Source organism: Ovis aries, chromosome X (assembly GCF_016772045.2).
Source record: "Ovis aries strain OAR_USU_Benz2616 breed Rambouillet chromosome X, ARS-UI_Ramb_v3.0, whole genome shotgun sequence".
NCBI classification, from domain to species: Eukaryota; Metazoa; Chordata; class Mammalia; order Artiodactyla; family Bovidae; genus Ovis; species Ovis aries.
The window spans coordinates 84,306,335-84,324,450 of NC_056080.1; the positions used below are offsets into that span (position 1 = coordinate 84,306,335).

Below are 18,116 nucleotides of genomic sequence, written 5' to 3' on the forward strand. Positions count from 1 at the left end.
TGGCTTCTCCTCTCTATGGGTTTGTTTCAAACTCCCTCTACCTCCTTTTTATAAAGATACATGTGATGGTATTTAGGTTGTCAGGTATTAGCAAAGATTATCCCACCAGGATATCCTCTCAAGATCCTAAATTTAACCCCATCTTTTCTCATATAAGGTAAGTTCCACTCTTTTGCCATTTAAGGTAACATTCACAGATTCTAGGAATTAGTAAGTGAATATATCTTAGGGGTACCTGTGTGATAACACTGGGCCCACCCAGATAAATCTTGATACTCTCCCCTTCTTGCTGCTGCTGCTGCTAAGTCACTTCAGTCATGTCCAACTCTGTGCAACCCCATAGATGGCAGCCCACCAGGCTCCCCCGTCCCTGGGATTCTCTAGGCAAGAACACTGGAGTGGGTTGCCAATTCCTTCTCCAATGCATGAAAGTGAAAAGTAAAAGTGAAGTCACTGAGTCGTGTCCAAATCTCAGTGACCCCATGGACTGCAGCCTACCAGGCTCCTCCGTCCATGGGGTTTTCCAGGCAAGAGTACTAGAGTGGGGTGCCATTGCCTTCTCCATCTCCCCTTCTTAAGGTCAGCTAAATAGCAACCTTCGTTTCATCTTCACTTTTAAGTCTCCATCGCCCAAGTCAGGTAACACACAGGTTCCCAGGATTAACATGTGAACATTATTCTGCCCATGAGAGATACAGCATAATCGTTACAGGCTGAAATGTGTTCCCCTTAACTACACATGTTGCTATCCTAATTCCTGGAACCTCGGAATATAGCTAGGTTTGGAGACAGGGTCTTTGGGAGGTGATTGAGTTAAAATGATGTCATTAGGATGAGCCCTAATCCAATATGGCTGGTGTCCTTAAAAGAAGAGATGATGACACAGACATCCACATAGCAAAGAGCATGTGAAGGCACAGGGAGGAGACAGCCGTCTGTAAGTTAAGGAGAGAGACCTCAGAAGGAACCAACTCTGCCAACACTTAGATCTCTGCCTTCTAGCCTCCAGAACTGTAAAAAGATAAACTTCAATTGTTGAAGCTGCCTGGTCTGCAGTACTTTATGGTAGCCTGAGCAAACTAATATAGTAGCCCCATCAAGGGAGCTACTCCCCCACCATATTTGCAGGTTTCATACAAGTCCAAGAGGAAAGGGACTACACAAGCATGTATACAGGGGATGGGGCTCTGAGGGGTATCTTAGAATTCAGCCTAGTGCAGGTGGCCTTCCCCACTGACTCCTTTTGCCATGTTAGTCAGAATTTGGTTAACTTCTCTTGCTTGTCTCATTTTACCAAGCCTTCTATTCCTTTCCCACTCACCTTTTATTTGTGTTTATTTTATTGGTCACTCAATTTTTATGTAACCTTAATTCTAGTTGCAGCTTCCCTCCTGGCTCAGCTGGTAAAGAATCCGCCTGCAATGCGGAAGACCTGGGTTCACTCACCAGGTTGGGAAGATCCCCTGGAGAAGGGGAAGGCTATCCACTCCAGTATTCTGGCCTGGAGAATTCCATGAACTGTATAGTCCATGGGGCTGCAAAGAGTCAGATACGACTGAGCGATTCAAGTTGGGATCAGGGTGGACTGGGAGTGAAGAGTGAGCAAAGTGTGGAGGATGAGGACTGTCTCTATCTAACAGCAGCAGAAACACGAGGGGGAAAAGAGGCACAATACTCTCTATCTGTCCTACATCCAATTTTTTTGAAAAGAAATGGAATAGAGAAATGTGAACAGACTTCATTTTTCACAGCCCCAAAACATTTTCATTTTCTATTGTGAATATTTTTAAAATAACAAAGTCTGGCTATGTCACATACATTTTTCTTTTAAATATATATTTGTATAGTTTACACATAGCTGAGAAAATCAGATTCTATTTCTACTCTCATTCTGCTTTCTTTAAAAAAATTATAATTGGGGTATATTTGCTTTACAATGTTGTCAGTTTCTGCTGTACAACGAAGTGAATCAGCTGTATATATGCATATAAGGTTGGCCAAAAAGTTCATTCAGGTTTTTCCATACGATGTTCTAGAATAAATCCCCTCCCTTCTGAGTCTCCCTCCCTTTTGAGTCTCCCGCCCACCTCCCCTCCATTCTTCGTTTTTGTACATGTTAATGGGCCAGACCTGAACTTGTGCATTGCCTCATCCAGTTAAGAAATTGGTGGAACTCTGCAGCCAACATTGCTGAGAGCCTTACCAGCATCAAATGCCACCACCCCCACCCCATCAAACCTCTCCCAGGGGTGGGCACTGAGTGGCCTGAGTTAACCAGCATCATCTCCAAGTGATTGGTTTGGGACTGGGCATTTGTCCAGACACAAACTCACCAATGCTTGGCATTGCATGACCAAAGTGATCGTTTCACTGATAGTTTTACCTTAGTCCAGAGTAAAGCCCAGAGGGTTGTTCGCAGGTTTGATGACTGTCAGCAGTGTGCTGGTGAAGCCCAGAAATGGCTACAATCATTTTTTCCTCATGAGGGAGGGAAACCTGAGGATGTCACCAATGCACTGAGAAGGATATGCATAGAGAATCACAGAGAAATGGAGCAGGCACCCTGATTAAACTGTGCCAGTGGATTAGCCCCATCGCTGGCCTTTTCCATCATTTGAACTGCATTTTCAGCTACTTGCCGTTGACCAAGAATATCCTTACTAAAACCAGAGCCAGGCCCTGGGGATTCAGTGGTGAAGAAGACAGTGTCTACTCTCCTAAGCTTATTACGCTTTCAGGGAGAGAGGTAGATAATAAATAAGATCATATCAATCAAAATTTTGTGCTGTGAGTGATGCAGGACTTGAGACTTTCAATTAGGAGGCTTCTCTAGGGAGGAGATAGGAGAGTTGCGACCTGAAGAGTGAGAAGGAGCCAGCCCTGGGAAGATCTAGGGCAGAGTAAAGAGTTGATGCAAAGCTGTAAGATGGGAGCAAGCAGGGAAGATCTGGTAAAGGAAAAGTGGTCTCACAGGCTGCCCAATGCTGAGCAAGGGGGAGTGAATAAAACAAAGGGCAGAGGCCTTGCTTGTAGGCTATGCATGGAGCTGGGATATTACTCTCGGGGAGACTGGGAGCTATCTAGAGGATTTTGAGCAGAGGTATGGCATGCCTGATCGAAGATTTTTAGAGGAAACCTTCTAGCTGCTCTGTGTTGAAATGACTACAGAAGCAAGAAGAGTAGCCAATAGCAGTTAGAGGCAGCAGGCAAGAAGTGAAGCTGGTCCAGACCCAGGCAGTTGCAGGGAAGACAGTGAGAAGCAGAAAGATACAGGGAGTTTCATTTCTAGCACCCATTGGTGCTAGAAATTCTAGCACCTCAAGGCAGCCTGATGGTCCCCTGAAAGGACATGTCAACTGAAGGGCAAGGGGGTGAGCTGCTCTCCACCCAAATCCTGCATTTTCTGAGGGTTAACCTAAATGCATCTTTAATGGGCGGAACAGCAGGATGTATGTCAGATGAAGTGGAATGATGTCAGTGGTGAGAGGGAAAATATTTGGGGACAGGGGTGTCATACTATTAATGGAGCAGATATGTCTAGGAAACCACTTCTTTGGTTTTTCTCCATGACTTCCTTTACCATTGAGACCAAATTCACTTAAGTTCCTGGGTTAGGTTTTTGCCTCTCTCCTAAGACCACAATGGTGAGGATTCCAAATGAGCGGAAGGCACCAGAGGAGCACAGTGACCATTTCTCGGCGTGCCGAAGCTGTCTCCAAGCGGGCTGTTTCCTGTACACCAGTTGTCAGTTAACATAATTCATTAGTAGTGAAGTGAAGTCAATATGGTCAAGGACCCCATAAATTCTGATTGTAAACTAAACCTTCAATATAGCATTACACAGGATTCTACCTTTGCCTAACAAAGTGCCTGCTATGTCAGGCCTGCGTTATACAAGCATCAAGTCCAGCATTAAAAGCATACATGTATAATTCTGTGTCCAGTGGTGGTTTCAAGCTGTCTGCATCAGAGCACAACCTGTTTTAAGCATGTATTTCCCCTACCCTCCCGAGGTTCTGACTCAGGCCAGGGTTAGGTCTGGGCAGTAAATCCCACAAGGAGATTCCAGTGGTTTCTGTCTGAGCTCACAGCATATTTTACATCACATACTTCTGTATATAAATACAATTGTGTGTAACCTGTACATTTGGATATGTAGATGTCTCAAATCTTCTTTGGAGTGGATATTATTAATGAGAACTAGCTGAACTCTCCAAAGCACAGGAAGCAGCTGGAATGACTACAGTTGACCCTTGAACCAATGAAGATTAGGGACTGGACCCTCCCTTCAGTGGAAAATCCTTTAACTCCACACTCCCCACCTGCGGTTCCCCATCTGCAGCTTCAACCAACCTGAGTGTTCAGCGCTGTAGTATTCACTACTGAGAAAATCCATGCATAAGTGGACCCATGCGGTCCAAACCCGTGTTGTCCAAGGGTCAACTGTACAACCAACAAGTGGCCTAGTGGACCAAAGAACAAGGCACTGGCATGAGGGGGTGGCATGCTGGGCATCGCCAGGAACTGACTTCCCCTGTCTAATAAAGTAGCCACAAGTATTTCCCAACCTCACTCCTTCAGTGGTATTTGAAGCCCATTCACTCCCAAATGAATTTTCTTAAGCCACAAGGCAAGAAGCTGCTGTCTTTCCCCCACTGCTCCACCAGTTCTCATGGGCCCATCGCAACCCTTCCTGTCTCAGCATCCCTCACAGCCCCACCCGCTTGAATATCTCTGGCCTACATTTCCTACACAAAAGCTTACTCTTGACAGTTTTGTTCATATCTGATATAGTATAAACAGGGAGGTAAACAAATGTAAAAAACTGAAGAAGTTAATATACTATTAATTGAAAGAGGAGACATCAAGGTGGCATTATGAACACTTTTTTAATGACAACAGATGGCAAATTTATACAAATTACAGGTTAGAATATAACGAATACAAAACCCATCCAGATAACAGTTAGAAAAGCATCACTTACAAAAGTAAATCTGATTCAAGTGGCTAAAGAACTCAAGCCCCCCCCATTTTGATAATTACAGGCAGCTTTTAAGGTAGCACATCTAAACTCTGCCCCTTGTCAGGGCACTATTCAAGACTACAGCATATTCAGTGACTCTAAAGCTCCTAACACTTTTATCATCAAGGTCAGGACATCTGGTAACAGGTTCACTAAGCAAAAAAAAAAAAAAAAAAACAAGAATATGTGAACGTTCTTTGCAAACTGTAAGGTGCTGTGCAGATGTTAGCTATTGCTATTATTACTGTTCAGTGAGATTTCACTGAACTTGAGAAAAAGGAAGACTAGTCTGTGTAACTGACAAATATGACCTATAGAACATCTTCAAAGGAATGCAGATATTACTTTCAAATACACGTAGCAAACAAACAGGCAAGGAAAAGGGTGGCCAGGAGTGATGGTAAGCTGAGGAATTCCAGACTATTTTAATGAATATATAAAGGATTAATCTGTTCATCTGTTACATGTAATATATATCATTAGGATCCCAAAGTCCCTGAAAATAATTTATTTTCTCAGGTGACCCTTTTTCCCCTGCAAAAAGGAAAAAGAAATCTTGTCAAGTTATGAATACGCTGCTTTAGTCCAGCTCTTGCAAAAACAATCTTAAATGTTAGAGTAGAGTCTGAGTTAATAAATTTGTACTCTTCCGATGGAGCAGAGTGCCTGACAGTGGAGATATCTGCTGCTGACGTAACAAGTGACAATTTTATTTATAAAATGTGCCTAACAGTCTACAACTTCACTTGAGCATAAGTAAAAGAACAAACATGAACTTGTCTGGAGACAAGAAATATACACTAGATACATATAGAACAGGATATAAATTCTCATGTACCTTTCATTTTTCCTTGGGTACACTTATCTAACTGCTTTTACTGGTGTCCTTGGGTACACTAGCTGTATATATAAAATTTATATGAAAATGGAAAACACCAAACAAGTCAAGTAGTTGCTTTGGGGGCAAAGTTGATGAGATCTTTATGATGAAAATAGCCTTACAATATATTTCTGTTAGAGTCCCATGAAATGCAGGTTGGTTGTTGTTGTTGCTTTTAATGGAGGGTTTAAATTTCTTCAGTAACAACTTAAAAGTGAATTCACATGTAAAATGGGATCCACTTGAAGAGCTAATGACATCAGATGCATTCTACAGCAGACTATTTTTTAGCACAATGAGAAAAGAGATTATATTCTGGGGGGCAAAATGGGAGGTGAGGTGAGGTGAAGGTCATGTGTTAAATCAGTAGCCTGTACTGACACTTCAAGTTAAGACCCCTAATTGAGGTTATTCTTACAATCCATTTTCAAACAATAGTGAACATAGTCCTACCTTATAATATTTATATAAGGGCTCAATTGTAGCTTTTCTTTCTATACATCCTGAAGTATGTACATTGTACAAGAGGAAATCACTGAGACATCTTGAAAAATAAATCTATTTGTCATACACCGTATTATTTCAACAGCAGCAAACTAGTGAGTTAACAGTTAAAATCTTAAGAAAATATTAACTGGTTTGAAAGCAAGTTTTTATTGTAATAATTCCATATATCAACCTTAGCATCCAAGTCTAACTTTCAAATGCTTGGTACTAGTTCCAAGAGGAAATTACACTGCTTTTGCATGAATCCCTAGTTTAAATACTTGCAGGAAAACACCCATATTACCTACTCAGCAAATGTCTGAAATCAAACAAAATAATCCAACACTGGACATCAATATTTTAAAAATAGCATAAGATTTCAAAAGTACAAGAAAAACCTTGGCATTATAGAAAAAGAAATTAACTGGAAAAATTCTAAGTACAACAAGACATCTAAAGAGGGGACCATCTAGAAATCTACCTTATAGTACATTAGATTCAAACTGGAGTATTTGACAATTTCCTATTAAATTTGTACAATTGTATACCAAAACTGTAGTCTTTTTAAGAAACCATGTCCCATTCAGAATAACTACTTAAGACATTTAAACTGCAAATAACATTTAACTATAAGCAGGAATAAAAAATAGTCCTACAATAATCATTTTGTTTTTTCTCAGCAATTAAATAAACACAAAAGGCTTCTTGGTTTTTATGCCTAACTACATCTCTGCTCCTTTAGTCCAATTCCACGACATCCGAAAGTAGAGGGGAACTAACAAAATCCGTGATGGCAAACACTCCCAGCAAGGGCCATGGTATGAGGAATTATTAATGACAGAAATACATACAATGAAATATCTAGTTAAAAGAGTAAAGGTAGAATGTGCTGTTTAAGAAAACATCCAATAATCACTCATCTGAAAAAACGCAAATAGACACCAGATAAAATTGGCAGATTCTGAACTTAAACCAAACTTTTACTGTGTATCAAACTAGCAATCAGAAATGCACACGGATGTAAACCAAAACAGTGGTTATCTCCAGGTGGCCACACTACAGGGAATTAACATTTTCTTCCCGTTTTAATACGCATTTTTCCCTGTGTGTTTTTAGATTACACACAAATAATACCAAGTGGTTGAAAAGCACACAGACCAAGGATACTAAAAAACAGGATCTTTTTCTATCAGAAAGGACCTCAAGGATTATCTATACATATCTGGGACATAACAGCACTGATTAAAAATTCCAAGAATACTTCCTGGGTGATAAAAATAATTGATTTTCATGATTGTTTACACTCTGTAAGTATGCAAAAATGAACATATTTAAATGTAAATTCTTTCATATACATTATTTAAAAGTAGGAAAAGCCGAGTTTACACAACCTCATAATTAAAGTATAAGTTCATTGTTGAGTGACAGAGCAAAGCAGACCATTGAAGAGCTTCTCTGAAAGGAGGAGGCTGGCCTGTAAGAGGCCTTTAGGGAGCAGGCCAGGTGCCCAGGCAGCTAGCTCTTTGCTTTGCTATCTGCATTCTTTAATAAACCCAGTCCTTTTACATGAATGGCTGTGATTCAGCCTAGTTTCCCCATGAAATAATGTAATGAAAGATTTCTATTGACTAGGGATTACTACTACTTTATGCAAAATTTCTCAGTGACACTCAGATTAATTCCAGTGTCCACAATTTAAGCAATTTTCAACAGGCATTTACAACCCAAAATCTAATGACTTGGTATTTTCATGATAGTCAGGAAAAGTGTTCCAGCGAAAAATAAAATTTAGATTTGCTCCACTATGTACATCTGAATACAACCAGAGCGTAAAACTCAAAACCAACTAAAAGACAAAATGCTGTAAAACATTTTTTTGTTGTAAGATAATCAAATTCTTCCCAGAATAATGCATAATTAATTTCACATACTTATTCATAACCAATTTAGCTTTTCCAAATTCTCATTTGCAAATGAGAGACTCAGACAATTAAAACTGATGATACAAGGCATTGTTTTAGAAGGACCAAAACTTACACTGGTCAAATGTGACTCAAGATTGATTTTAACAAGTTCTTTCAATTTTATTAAAATCATCAATATCCCAGATAGATTTACCATTAAAAAAAATCAATTTAACACTATCAAAAGGTAATGTTCACTTTAATCTTGTTTGCCTTCACGCCACTGCCGTGAGCCTTCATTCCAGGCCACATAAACAAAGAGGGCCAGCACCACGTGGACGGCGACCACTGCAACAATAGCAGCATAAAAATAGCTGTCCCTATTGGACATCCCAAAGGCGCCTATCAAGAGAAAAAAGTTTCCATTTTATTCCAAAATATATAAAAATATAAAAATCAAAACATTATTTTTATTAGCTATATACTTATTGAACTAGTCAGGCAATTAAAAAGGAATACTCTGTGTGGTGATAAATCAAGTATTCATGTAAAGATGTGAATACCTTCTACACATGAAGAACATTATTTTCAATGAAAAAGACAATAAATCACTTCATCTAAGGACTCAGACATAATAAAGAGGGCTTTATTTTCTCTTCCTTCCAATGTCTGCCAGCAAGGGTACATTCCCCCAAAGTCCTCCTCCCATGTCAACCAACTCTCACTCTCCAGGGGCTGTTAAAAGAAAGGATCTGCAAGCTATCGCACAGAAAACCATAAACCAATACGATGTCAAACAAATCACTGAGTGATGAAAAATTCATTTCATGAAGATTCATTATGAGCAATGGGATTTTTGAAAAGCAAAACAGAAGCAAGTCAAATTAATATCCAGTTTACAGATATAAAGAGATCGTTGAGAGCATGGAATCTCATATATAGTTAAGGGTGAAAATGTCTTGTTTTATGTCTAGGATTACCTTCAAAAACGTAAGATTTAGTTGTGAAATATAATCCAATAGGTACAGTGATCATTAAAGCTGTGAAGAACAGGAGCGTCTTCAGAGTGGATGCTAATGAACTTTCATTTCTGGAAAAAAGTAAACAAAGAGAAAATCAGAGCCTGCAAAGCCATTTCGAACTATTCTTGTGTTCGTAAATGCTATAAATACCCACAGAAAAGATGCTGGGAACCTTGCCCTTGTCTAGAAAACAGTGGCCAGAAAAAGAGCAGTGCCAGGGACTCAAAATTCAAATAGCCTAGAGATCCAGTGGCAGACCCAGTGTGAAAAGAAGTGTAAAGTGCAAAAGTGGTTTGGAATCTTCCAAGTGCTATGCAAATATACATGATTTACAGAATTCACAATGGAAGTAGTAAGGCAGAAGATACACAGAAAACAACTAATGAGGTTCCTTCACAAAGCATCCTATCAGTGGCTAGCTGATACAGACAAGGTATGAGACTCTCCAAAGAAAAAGGAGCCCAGAGCAATCTTGATGCAGCTGAAGGAAACTCTGCTCAAATTTCTTTGTAATTAAGTAGCGAGAGTACAACTTAAATGGTCTTCACACACACAGCATGGATGCATTAAAAGTTTGATATCAAAACACTTTATGTTCCACGCATTCTATCGCTCATAGACTTATAAAATCAATGGAAATATTCCAATGGGAAAGTTTTGTTCCAGAATACAATAAAATGATTCTGAAGAATGCAATCAAGTTTCTAAAATCATACTATTACAGAAAAACAAGTTAGATAAATGGCTACTTAAAACAGTAACAATGGGTAACATAAAAACATCCAATAAAGGAGAAATGATTTCACAAATGATGCTTATCAATTGGGAACCATTAAAATTAATTTTGACAATGATTCAGTAAATATCTATGTGAAAAATCAACAAGGCAGATTACACTGTTTTTATGTATATCAGCGGTCTGCCAAATAAGCTCTGAAAGGCCCCTTGCCTACTTCTGTAAATAAAGAGTAACTGGCATACAGCCACACCCACTTTTTTATGCATCACCTAAGACTCCAGGGAGATATAGAGACAGAGATTAGTAGTGGTGCCAGACCACATGACCCTCAAAATTTAAAATATTTACTATCTGGTCCTTTCCAGAAAATCTCTGCCAACAGTGTAGATGTATACTATTCCAATTATATTCAAAAGGTGTGCACATGAAAAAGGACTCCAGATTAATACACAATAATAAACTAACTTTCCCACTTTCAAATTTCCTTAATGTTGATTTGCCCACTTTTCAGTAAGTAGATATTTGTCAGCATTGGCCCCATCATCACAAATGATAACACTACTGACAGTGAAGCTGTAGTAAGCTTCCAGCAATCCTGGACGGACACACACACACACACACACACACACACACACACACCCCCCCCATCCATATCACCATAACCATTACGTACACACACACCCCCCCCCCTCATCCATATCACCATAACCATTACGTTTAAAAGCAATAAGTTTTTATCCTATGGGCTTTTACCCTGTAGATTAAAGGTCCCTTTTCCCTTTCCTCTACTGTCTAGGTTCTTTGTGGCCGGTCTAAGAATTAAATGGAAATGAGACAGATTAACAGGTGAAAATCAAACAAAGTTTAATAACATGTATACATGGAAGAGACCCAGGAGAAGTGAGTAATTTGCCAAATGGCCAAAACCCTCACCTTAAATATTGTCTTCAGGTAAAGACAAAAGAAGATGCTGTAGGTAGGGATTTGGGACTTCAAACAGGAAAAAGACGATACACATGGAGATGGAAAAGCAGATGTTTGGTCAACAAGTGTTTCCTAGGCCATGTAGTCTATGGGACCCAGAGTAGTCTCTGGTTTTTATGCCCTGCCCCTGACCCCACCACACCTAGCCCATATTCTTTGCAAATATCTCTGGTGATAGCTCTCTTCCAGGATTTTCAGGCAATTAAGGGGAAGGTTAAAGTTTCTTCCTGAGTGTCTGGGGCCTTGATGGTTTTCAGTTTAAAATAATCTGCACATCAAAGAGATATTTTGGGGCGGCAAGTGTTGCTCCTCTATAACCTTAACACATGTCTAAATTTATGTTCACAGTCAACACTTGAACTTAATTCTTCCTGGTAATCCTCAGCAAGAGGTTCCAGTTTTTTATCTACATCTCTATGAAGAATATAGCCCAGCCATCAAGGTCTTTACAAAATAATAAGCTGCCTTCCTCCAGGCAGCTTTCCTGATTATGCCAACTGGAATGATTCACTGCTCTGGGACTCAACCACACTTACTTCATGCCTGTTATTATAGCACTTAACATGACAGCTTGTGTCCCAGACAGTCCTGCACACAGAAAATCCAGGCAAAGCAATTCTTATAACTGTGTATACCATTACAGGGGGGAGGCTTCTGGCAGCCCAGAAAGAAAGGGAACATCTTAAGTTTACACCAATGGTCTACGAACTTTTTTGACTGTGTGATCCATCATTAAAGTTTTGAGCACATACCCCCATATAGGCATAATGATTTTTAACTAAATTATCTATACACTATAGATGGTGTATATTAGTCTATATTAGTCATGGAGTCTTTAAAATATAAAAACAAGGAGAAACAGATACTAAAAATGTTAAAGTTTAAAAAAAATTATGTAGAAATCTGTTTTCTTTCCATACTTCAAGGAAACATCTTTTAATACATCTCACTTTAGTGATCACTGAGATACACAATTCTCATCTAATATACCCAAACTTCCTTACATTGTTCTCTAATAGAACATTTTTTAGAAAATTTATCTTCATCAAGAATGAGTGTCTGCAGTTCTATAAAAATACAAAAAAATCATGTCCACAGAAAACAAAAAACACTAATTTGAAAAGATACATGCACTCTCGGGTTCACAGCAGGATTATTTACAATTGCCAAGATACAGAAGCAACCCAAGTGTCCATCAACAGATGAACAAAGGAGATGCAATACACACACACATGCATAATACATACAATGGAATACTACTCAGTCATAAAAAAGAATAAATGTGCCATTTCCAGCAACATGGACAGACTTAAAGGACATTATACTAAGTGAAATAAGCCAGGCAGAGAAACACAAATACTGTATGATATCGTTTATATGTGGAATCTAAAAAATACAACAAACCAGGGAATGTAACAAAAAGAACCAGAATCACAGATAAAGAGAACAAACAGCGATTACCAGTGGGGAGGGTTCGGAGGGGCAATATAGGGGAAGGGGAGTGTGAGGCACAAAATATTGTGGAGACAGGACACAAGGATGTATTGTACAATACAGGGAATATAGCCAAAATTCTGCAGTAACTATAAATGGAGTGTAACCTTTAAAAATTGTGTAGAAAAATTTAAAAATGCATACATACATACAAGAAGTCAGTATTTGGCCAATTCTTTTGTGGACCGACCCCCCAAAAAAACTTGGCCTTCACAGTGTTTGTGTTTTTGGTGTGCAAAGTTCAGATCATCTAATCTGATAAAGAAACAAAGCTTGAGAATCTAGAGAAAGGGAAGGTTAACAGGTTGTCTGTTCTTTAGATTATCTCTTGAATATCAATTATCTGGCCTGACTTTGAGAAAAGTTTATCACTGAAAAGAGAATATAATATCATAAGAATGTTTTAAAGCACACAAAATCACTTACGATCCCACCACCCAAACACAATTTTTTCTGCATGTTAATTTCTAACCCCACACATTCTACATAGAGCATATCTCAACAACTTGCTGCTTGTCTTCAATTCCTTCTTACCTCTCTATCTTAAGCCCCCAAAATTTGACTTTCAGTCTCTCAAATACAGGACTAAGAACAAAGTTAAGCATACAAACTTTTGAAAACTAGTTTTCAAACTTCCTCCAGTGTTTATATGACATTTTCTCCTTGGCTTCCAGCCACAGCCCACTACAGCCAGTAGTTTTGCTGGCACAAGCCAGCTTGGGTGTAACCCGGTGAGGTATTCCAAAACAAAGCAACTGAGGTTATTCAACTAATTTCTCCTATGTGTCTCTGATTGAGCCTTCTTAGAAAGGAAGAATTCGAACATTTAGAGTTAGAACTAGCCTCACAAATAATTGAGGATTGTGCCCCCACTCTGAGAACCATCTAGAGTTTACCCACTTCAGATAAACTTCTGCAGGAAACACTAAGCAGATGAAGCTTACCATGTTCCCCTTTATGGCAAGGCCTATACTGCAACTAGATTTCACTGCAAATTCCATGCAGAAACACTAAAATCAGTCTAGGAGGGGTACACTGTATTTTAAGCATACTTAATATAAATATTTATTGGAGGCCTCACTAATAAACAGTAATAAAAAAAAAAAACCACCTACATCGCCATTGTGAGAGTTAAAAAGATCACGGGGTCGCCAAAGATAGGACAACTGCTAGCTTTCAACACTTACTAATTGTGCGAGGCAATCCAGTGATCTTGCGCAAGCCAATATCCTGAGTCAACTTCATTGTTTTTAAACGAGTAGCAAACTAAGCACTTTTAAAATTCTGATAATGTATGTAATAAAGCGGGTAAAGAACCTGCCTGCAAGGCAGGAGACACAGGAGACATGGGATCCTTGGTCGGGAAGATCTCCTAGAGAAAGGAAATGGCAACCCACTCCAGTACTTCTTGAATGGAAAATCCCATGGACAGAGGAGCATGGCGGGCCACAGTCCATGGGTCGCAGAGTCAGTCACGACTGAGTGACTTACACACAGGCATGTAACAAAGCACCTAAGCTGGGCCTGGCGCACACATGCTGAATGGTAGTTAAATCCCTTCCCACCCTCTGACCTCTAGAGGTATCATGGGCCAGGCTAGTCCACCAGGACCACCTGCTCTTTCCTCAGGTTCCTTCTACTCAGCCACCAGCCCCCATCCTACTGACTCCCTGAGTAAAGTAGACTCAAACCCGGGGCGGCCCTTTATCCCTTCCATTCGTTCACTCATGCAGCAAACATTTATTAAGCCCTGACGATGTGGGCCCTAAAGGGGACCCGGAGATGGAGAAGGCCCGGTTCCTGTCCTCAGGGAGCTCACCCTGCAGTGGGGAGAAAGGCTGCAGACAGCAAGATCGCAATACAGACAACAGAGAAAGAAGTGCTAGGCCAGAAACAAGAGCTGAATAACCCGCCCACCTAGCCACCATGACCCCAGGTCCCTCGTTCCCGAGGGAAGGGTAGGGGCCCGGCGTGCAGACGATGCAGGCCCCAACCTGCTTCCCCTTCCTCCGCTAGCCCGCAGCCCCAGCCCGGAGGGCCCAGACCTCATGCCCACCCACCGGTCGGCCCGGGCTTTGCCTCTCGCCCCGCTCCCGGCCTGGGCCAGTCCGCCTGGTGCTCTAGGGCCCCGCCTGACTCCGGCTCACTCCGGACTACCTGAAGTCAGACGGCTGCAGCGCGTTCAGCGCCGCTTTATCAAGGCGCTCCATGGCGTCGCCACGGTCACAGCTCAGACGCTCAGACGCCGGCTGGGCTCCGCAATCGCGCTCGGCCGGCTAGGCAGGCGACCGGTACAGGCGGGCCACGCCGGAAGTGCCGGCGAGTGCCGGGCTGTGGGCCGCAGCGCGCAGGCGCGGCGCCCAGGTGACGCCCGGTGGCGGCGGCGGCGGCGGCGGCGGCGGCGGCGGCGGGCGCAGGCGCGGTTGGGAGCCTGCATGTGACTTACCGGCCAGGGCTGCGGGGCGTACGCCCTGCCAGGAGCGGCCTGCGCTCCAGGAGCAGGCCGGGCGAGTAGCCCAGCCACTCCACGTTGAGCCGGGACTTGCCTCGCAGCATTGTCCTCCGGGGAGGGCGGTGCTGCGGCCGCCCCCTGAGCGCGCGCGAGCAGCTCTCGTCTCCGTTCCGGCCCCTGCCGCAGATCTGTGGTTGCGAGACGGCTGGAACAGATGATCTGCGAGAAAGGACGACCGGGAGGACGACTGGGGTGCTAGGCAACCAAGCAGTTTCCGACGACAACAACAACACAAAAAAGCAGTGCACATTATTCCCCAGCCCTTGAGTAAACGCCTCATTAATTATTGCCCGCAGTGAAAGTCCAGCCTTGAGAAGCTGGGAGGGGTTAGTTTAGCACTCACCCGAGTCTGTCAAGCTAGGGAATGTCAGAGCTGAAAGAGCTCTTGCTGAGAGTGACTGTTCCAGGCCAGACGCTGGTGATCCTAACTTCCACTTAAAAACATATTTTGCAGCTGCTCAGAAAGCTGCCAATGAGACAACAGGGACTCAAATAGTAAGGGACAGATGGGCCTCCAGGGCTGAACAACTGGAGAGAAGTATAAACGAAAAGGGTGCATGAGCCTAGGGTCAGGCTTGACAAAATTAGGTTGCCGCTGGCTGCTAATAAGAGGACAGCCCTTACATGGTCAACGCCTGGAAAAGGCCGCTGACCACACATCTATTTTCTGCACCGCATGGATACAAAGACCGCATCTGAAATCATGACTAAACCAACAGCTTAGAGCCGCCTTAGGGGTCATGGACTGGAAAGCAGGAAGCCCGGGTTTGTGTTCTAATTACTAAAATTGTAATCACTCTCTGGGCTTTCTTTAGACCCTTGGGGTTGTAAGAACCGCCTAATGCCAGAACTACAGTAGTAGTAGAGAGACTCTAGCTTGTGGGTTGACAAACTGTGGCCAGTCTGCCAAATACCTACAGCATGTCTGCCACCTGTTTTTCTACAAGATGTGTGTTAAGAATGGTTTCTCCACTTTCAGATGGTTAAAAAAAATCAAAAGAAGAATAGTATTTCACTACATGTTAAGATTATATGAAATTCGGGTGTCAGTGTCCATTAATAAAATTTTATTGGAACTCAGCCATGCTCATTCTTTTGTATTGCCTATGGCGGCTGTCATGTTACAATGACAGCATTGTGTAGTTGTTTGTGACAGAGACTGAGCCACAGAGCCTAATGTATTTACTATCTGTCCCTTTCCAGGAAAGTGTGAGGACCCTTGATCTAGCTAATCACCTTGGGACGAGGTTCCTGAAACCCTAGGGATCCAAAATGTAGTAAAGGGGGCCCTCTCCGGCATAAACCACAGCAGGATCCTCTATGACCCACCTCCCAGAATATTGGAAATAAAAGCAAAATAAACAAATGGGACCCAATTAAAATTAAAAGCTTCTGCACAACAAAGGAAACTATAACCAAGGTGAAAAGACAGCCTTCAGAATGGGAGAAAATAATAGCAAATGAAGCAATTGACAAAGAATTAATCTCAAAAATACACAAGCAACTCCTGCAGCTCAACTCCAGAAAAATAAATGACCCAATCAAAAAATGGGCCAAAGATCTAAACAGACATTTCTCCGAAGAAGACATACAGATGGCTAACAAACACATGAAAAGATGCTCAACATCACTCATTATCAGAGAAATGCAAATCAAAACCACAATGAGGTACCATTTCACACCAGTCAGAATGGCTGCTATCCAAAAGTCTACAAGCAATAAATGCTGGAGAGGATGTGGAGAAAAGGGAACCCTCTTACACTGTTGGTGGGAATGCAAACTAGTACAGCCACTATGGAGAACAGTGTGGCGGTTCCTTAAAAAACTGGAAATAGAACTGTCATATGACCCAGCAATCCCCCTGCTGGGCATACACACCGAGGAAACCAGAATTGAAAGAGATACGTGTACCCCAATGTTCATCGCAGCACTGTTTATAATAGCCAGGACATGGAAGCAACCTAGATGTCCATCAGCAGATGAATGGATAAGAAAGCTGTGGTACATATACACAATGGAATATTCAGTTCAGTTCAGTTCACTTCACTTCAGTCGCTCAGTCATGTCCAACTCTTTGCAACCCCATGAATCGCAGCATGCCAGGCCTCCCTGTCCATCACCATCTCCCGGAGTTCACTCAGACTCACGTCCATCGAGTCCGCGATGCCATCCAGCCATCTCATCCTCGGTCATCCCCTTCTCCTCCCGCCCCCAATCCCTCCCAGCATCAGAGTCTTTTCCAATGAGTCAGCTCTTCGCATGAGGTGTCCAAAGTACTGGAGCTTCAGCTTTAGCATCATTCCTTCCAAAGAAATCCCAGGGTTGATCTCCTTCAGAATGGACTGGTTGGATCTCCTTGCAGTCCAAGGGACTCTCAAGCATCTTCTCCAACACCACAGTTCAAAAGCAACAATTCTTCGGTGCTCAGCCTTCTTCACAGTCCAACTCTCACATCCATACATGACCACAGGAAAAACCATAGCCTTGACTAGACGGACCTTAGTCGGCAAAGTAATGTCCCTGCTTTTGAATATGCTCTCTAGGTTGGTCATAACTTTTCTTCCAAGGAGTAAGTGTCTTAATTTCATGGCTGCAGTCACCATCTGCAGTGATTTTTCAGCCATTAAAAAGAATACATTTGAATCAGTTCTAATGAGGTGAATGAAACTGGAGCCTATTAAACAGAGTGAAGTAAGCCAGAAAGAAAAACACCAATACAGTATACTAACGCATATGTATGGAATTTAGAAAGATGATAACGATAACCCTATAGGCGAGACAGCAAAAGAGACACAGATGTATAGAACAGTTTTTTGGACTCTGTGGGAGAGGGCAAGGGTGGGATGATTTGGGAGAATGGCATTCAAACATGTATAATATCATATGTGAAACAAATTGCCAGTCCAGGTTCGATGCATGTTACAGGATGCTCAGGGCTGGTGCACTGGGATGACCCAGATGGTACGGGGGATGGTATGGGGAGGAAGGTGGGAGGGGGGTTCAGGATGGGGAACACGTGTACACCTGTGGCAGATTCATGTTGATGTATGGCAAAACCAATACAATATTTAA

At 41.9% G+C, this 18,116-nt stretch overlaps 1 protein-coding gene across 3 annotated transcripts; it reads right to left on the minus strand.

Annotated features, from left to right (window-relative positions):
* Positions 1–4,870: 4,870 nt before the first annotated feature.
* Positions 4,871–15,630, minus strand: VMA21 (vacuolar ATPase assembly factor VMA21). 3 transcript variants are annotated; one of them, XM_012107165.5, is made up of 4 exons: positions 15,388–15,630; positions 14,979–15,203; positions 9,274–9,383; positions 4,871–8,695 (listed from the first exon to the last, which is right to left on the minus strand). In XM_012107165.5, the coding sequence occupies exons 2-4, from the start codon at positions 15,086–15,088 to the stop codon at positions 8,553–8,555; spliced, it is 363 nt and encodes a 120-aa protein (XP_011962555.1). In that variant the 5' UTR covers positions 15,089–15,203; positions 15,388–15,630; the 3' UTR covers positions 4,871–8,552. The 3 variants fall into 3 exon arrangements, with proteins under 3 accessions (XP_011962555.1, XP_042098409.1, XP_004022328.1); XM_042242475.2 differs by having other exon boundaries at positions 14,979–15,239; XM_004022279.5 differs by lacking the exons at positions 14,979–15,203; positions 15,388–15,630 and adding an exon at positions 14,690–14,850.
* Between the last annotated feature and the right edge of the window lie 2,486 nt (positions 15,631–18,116).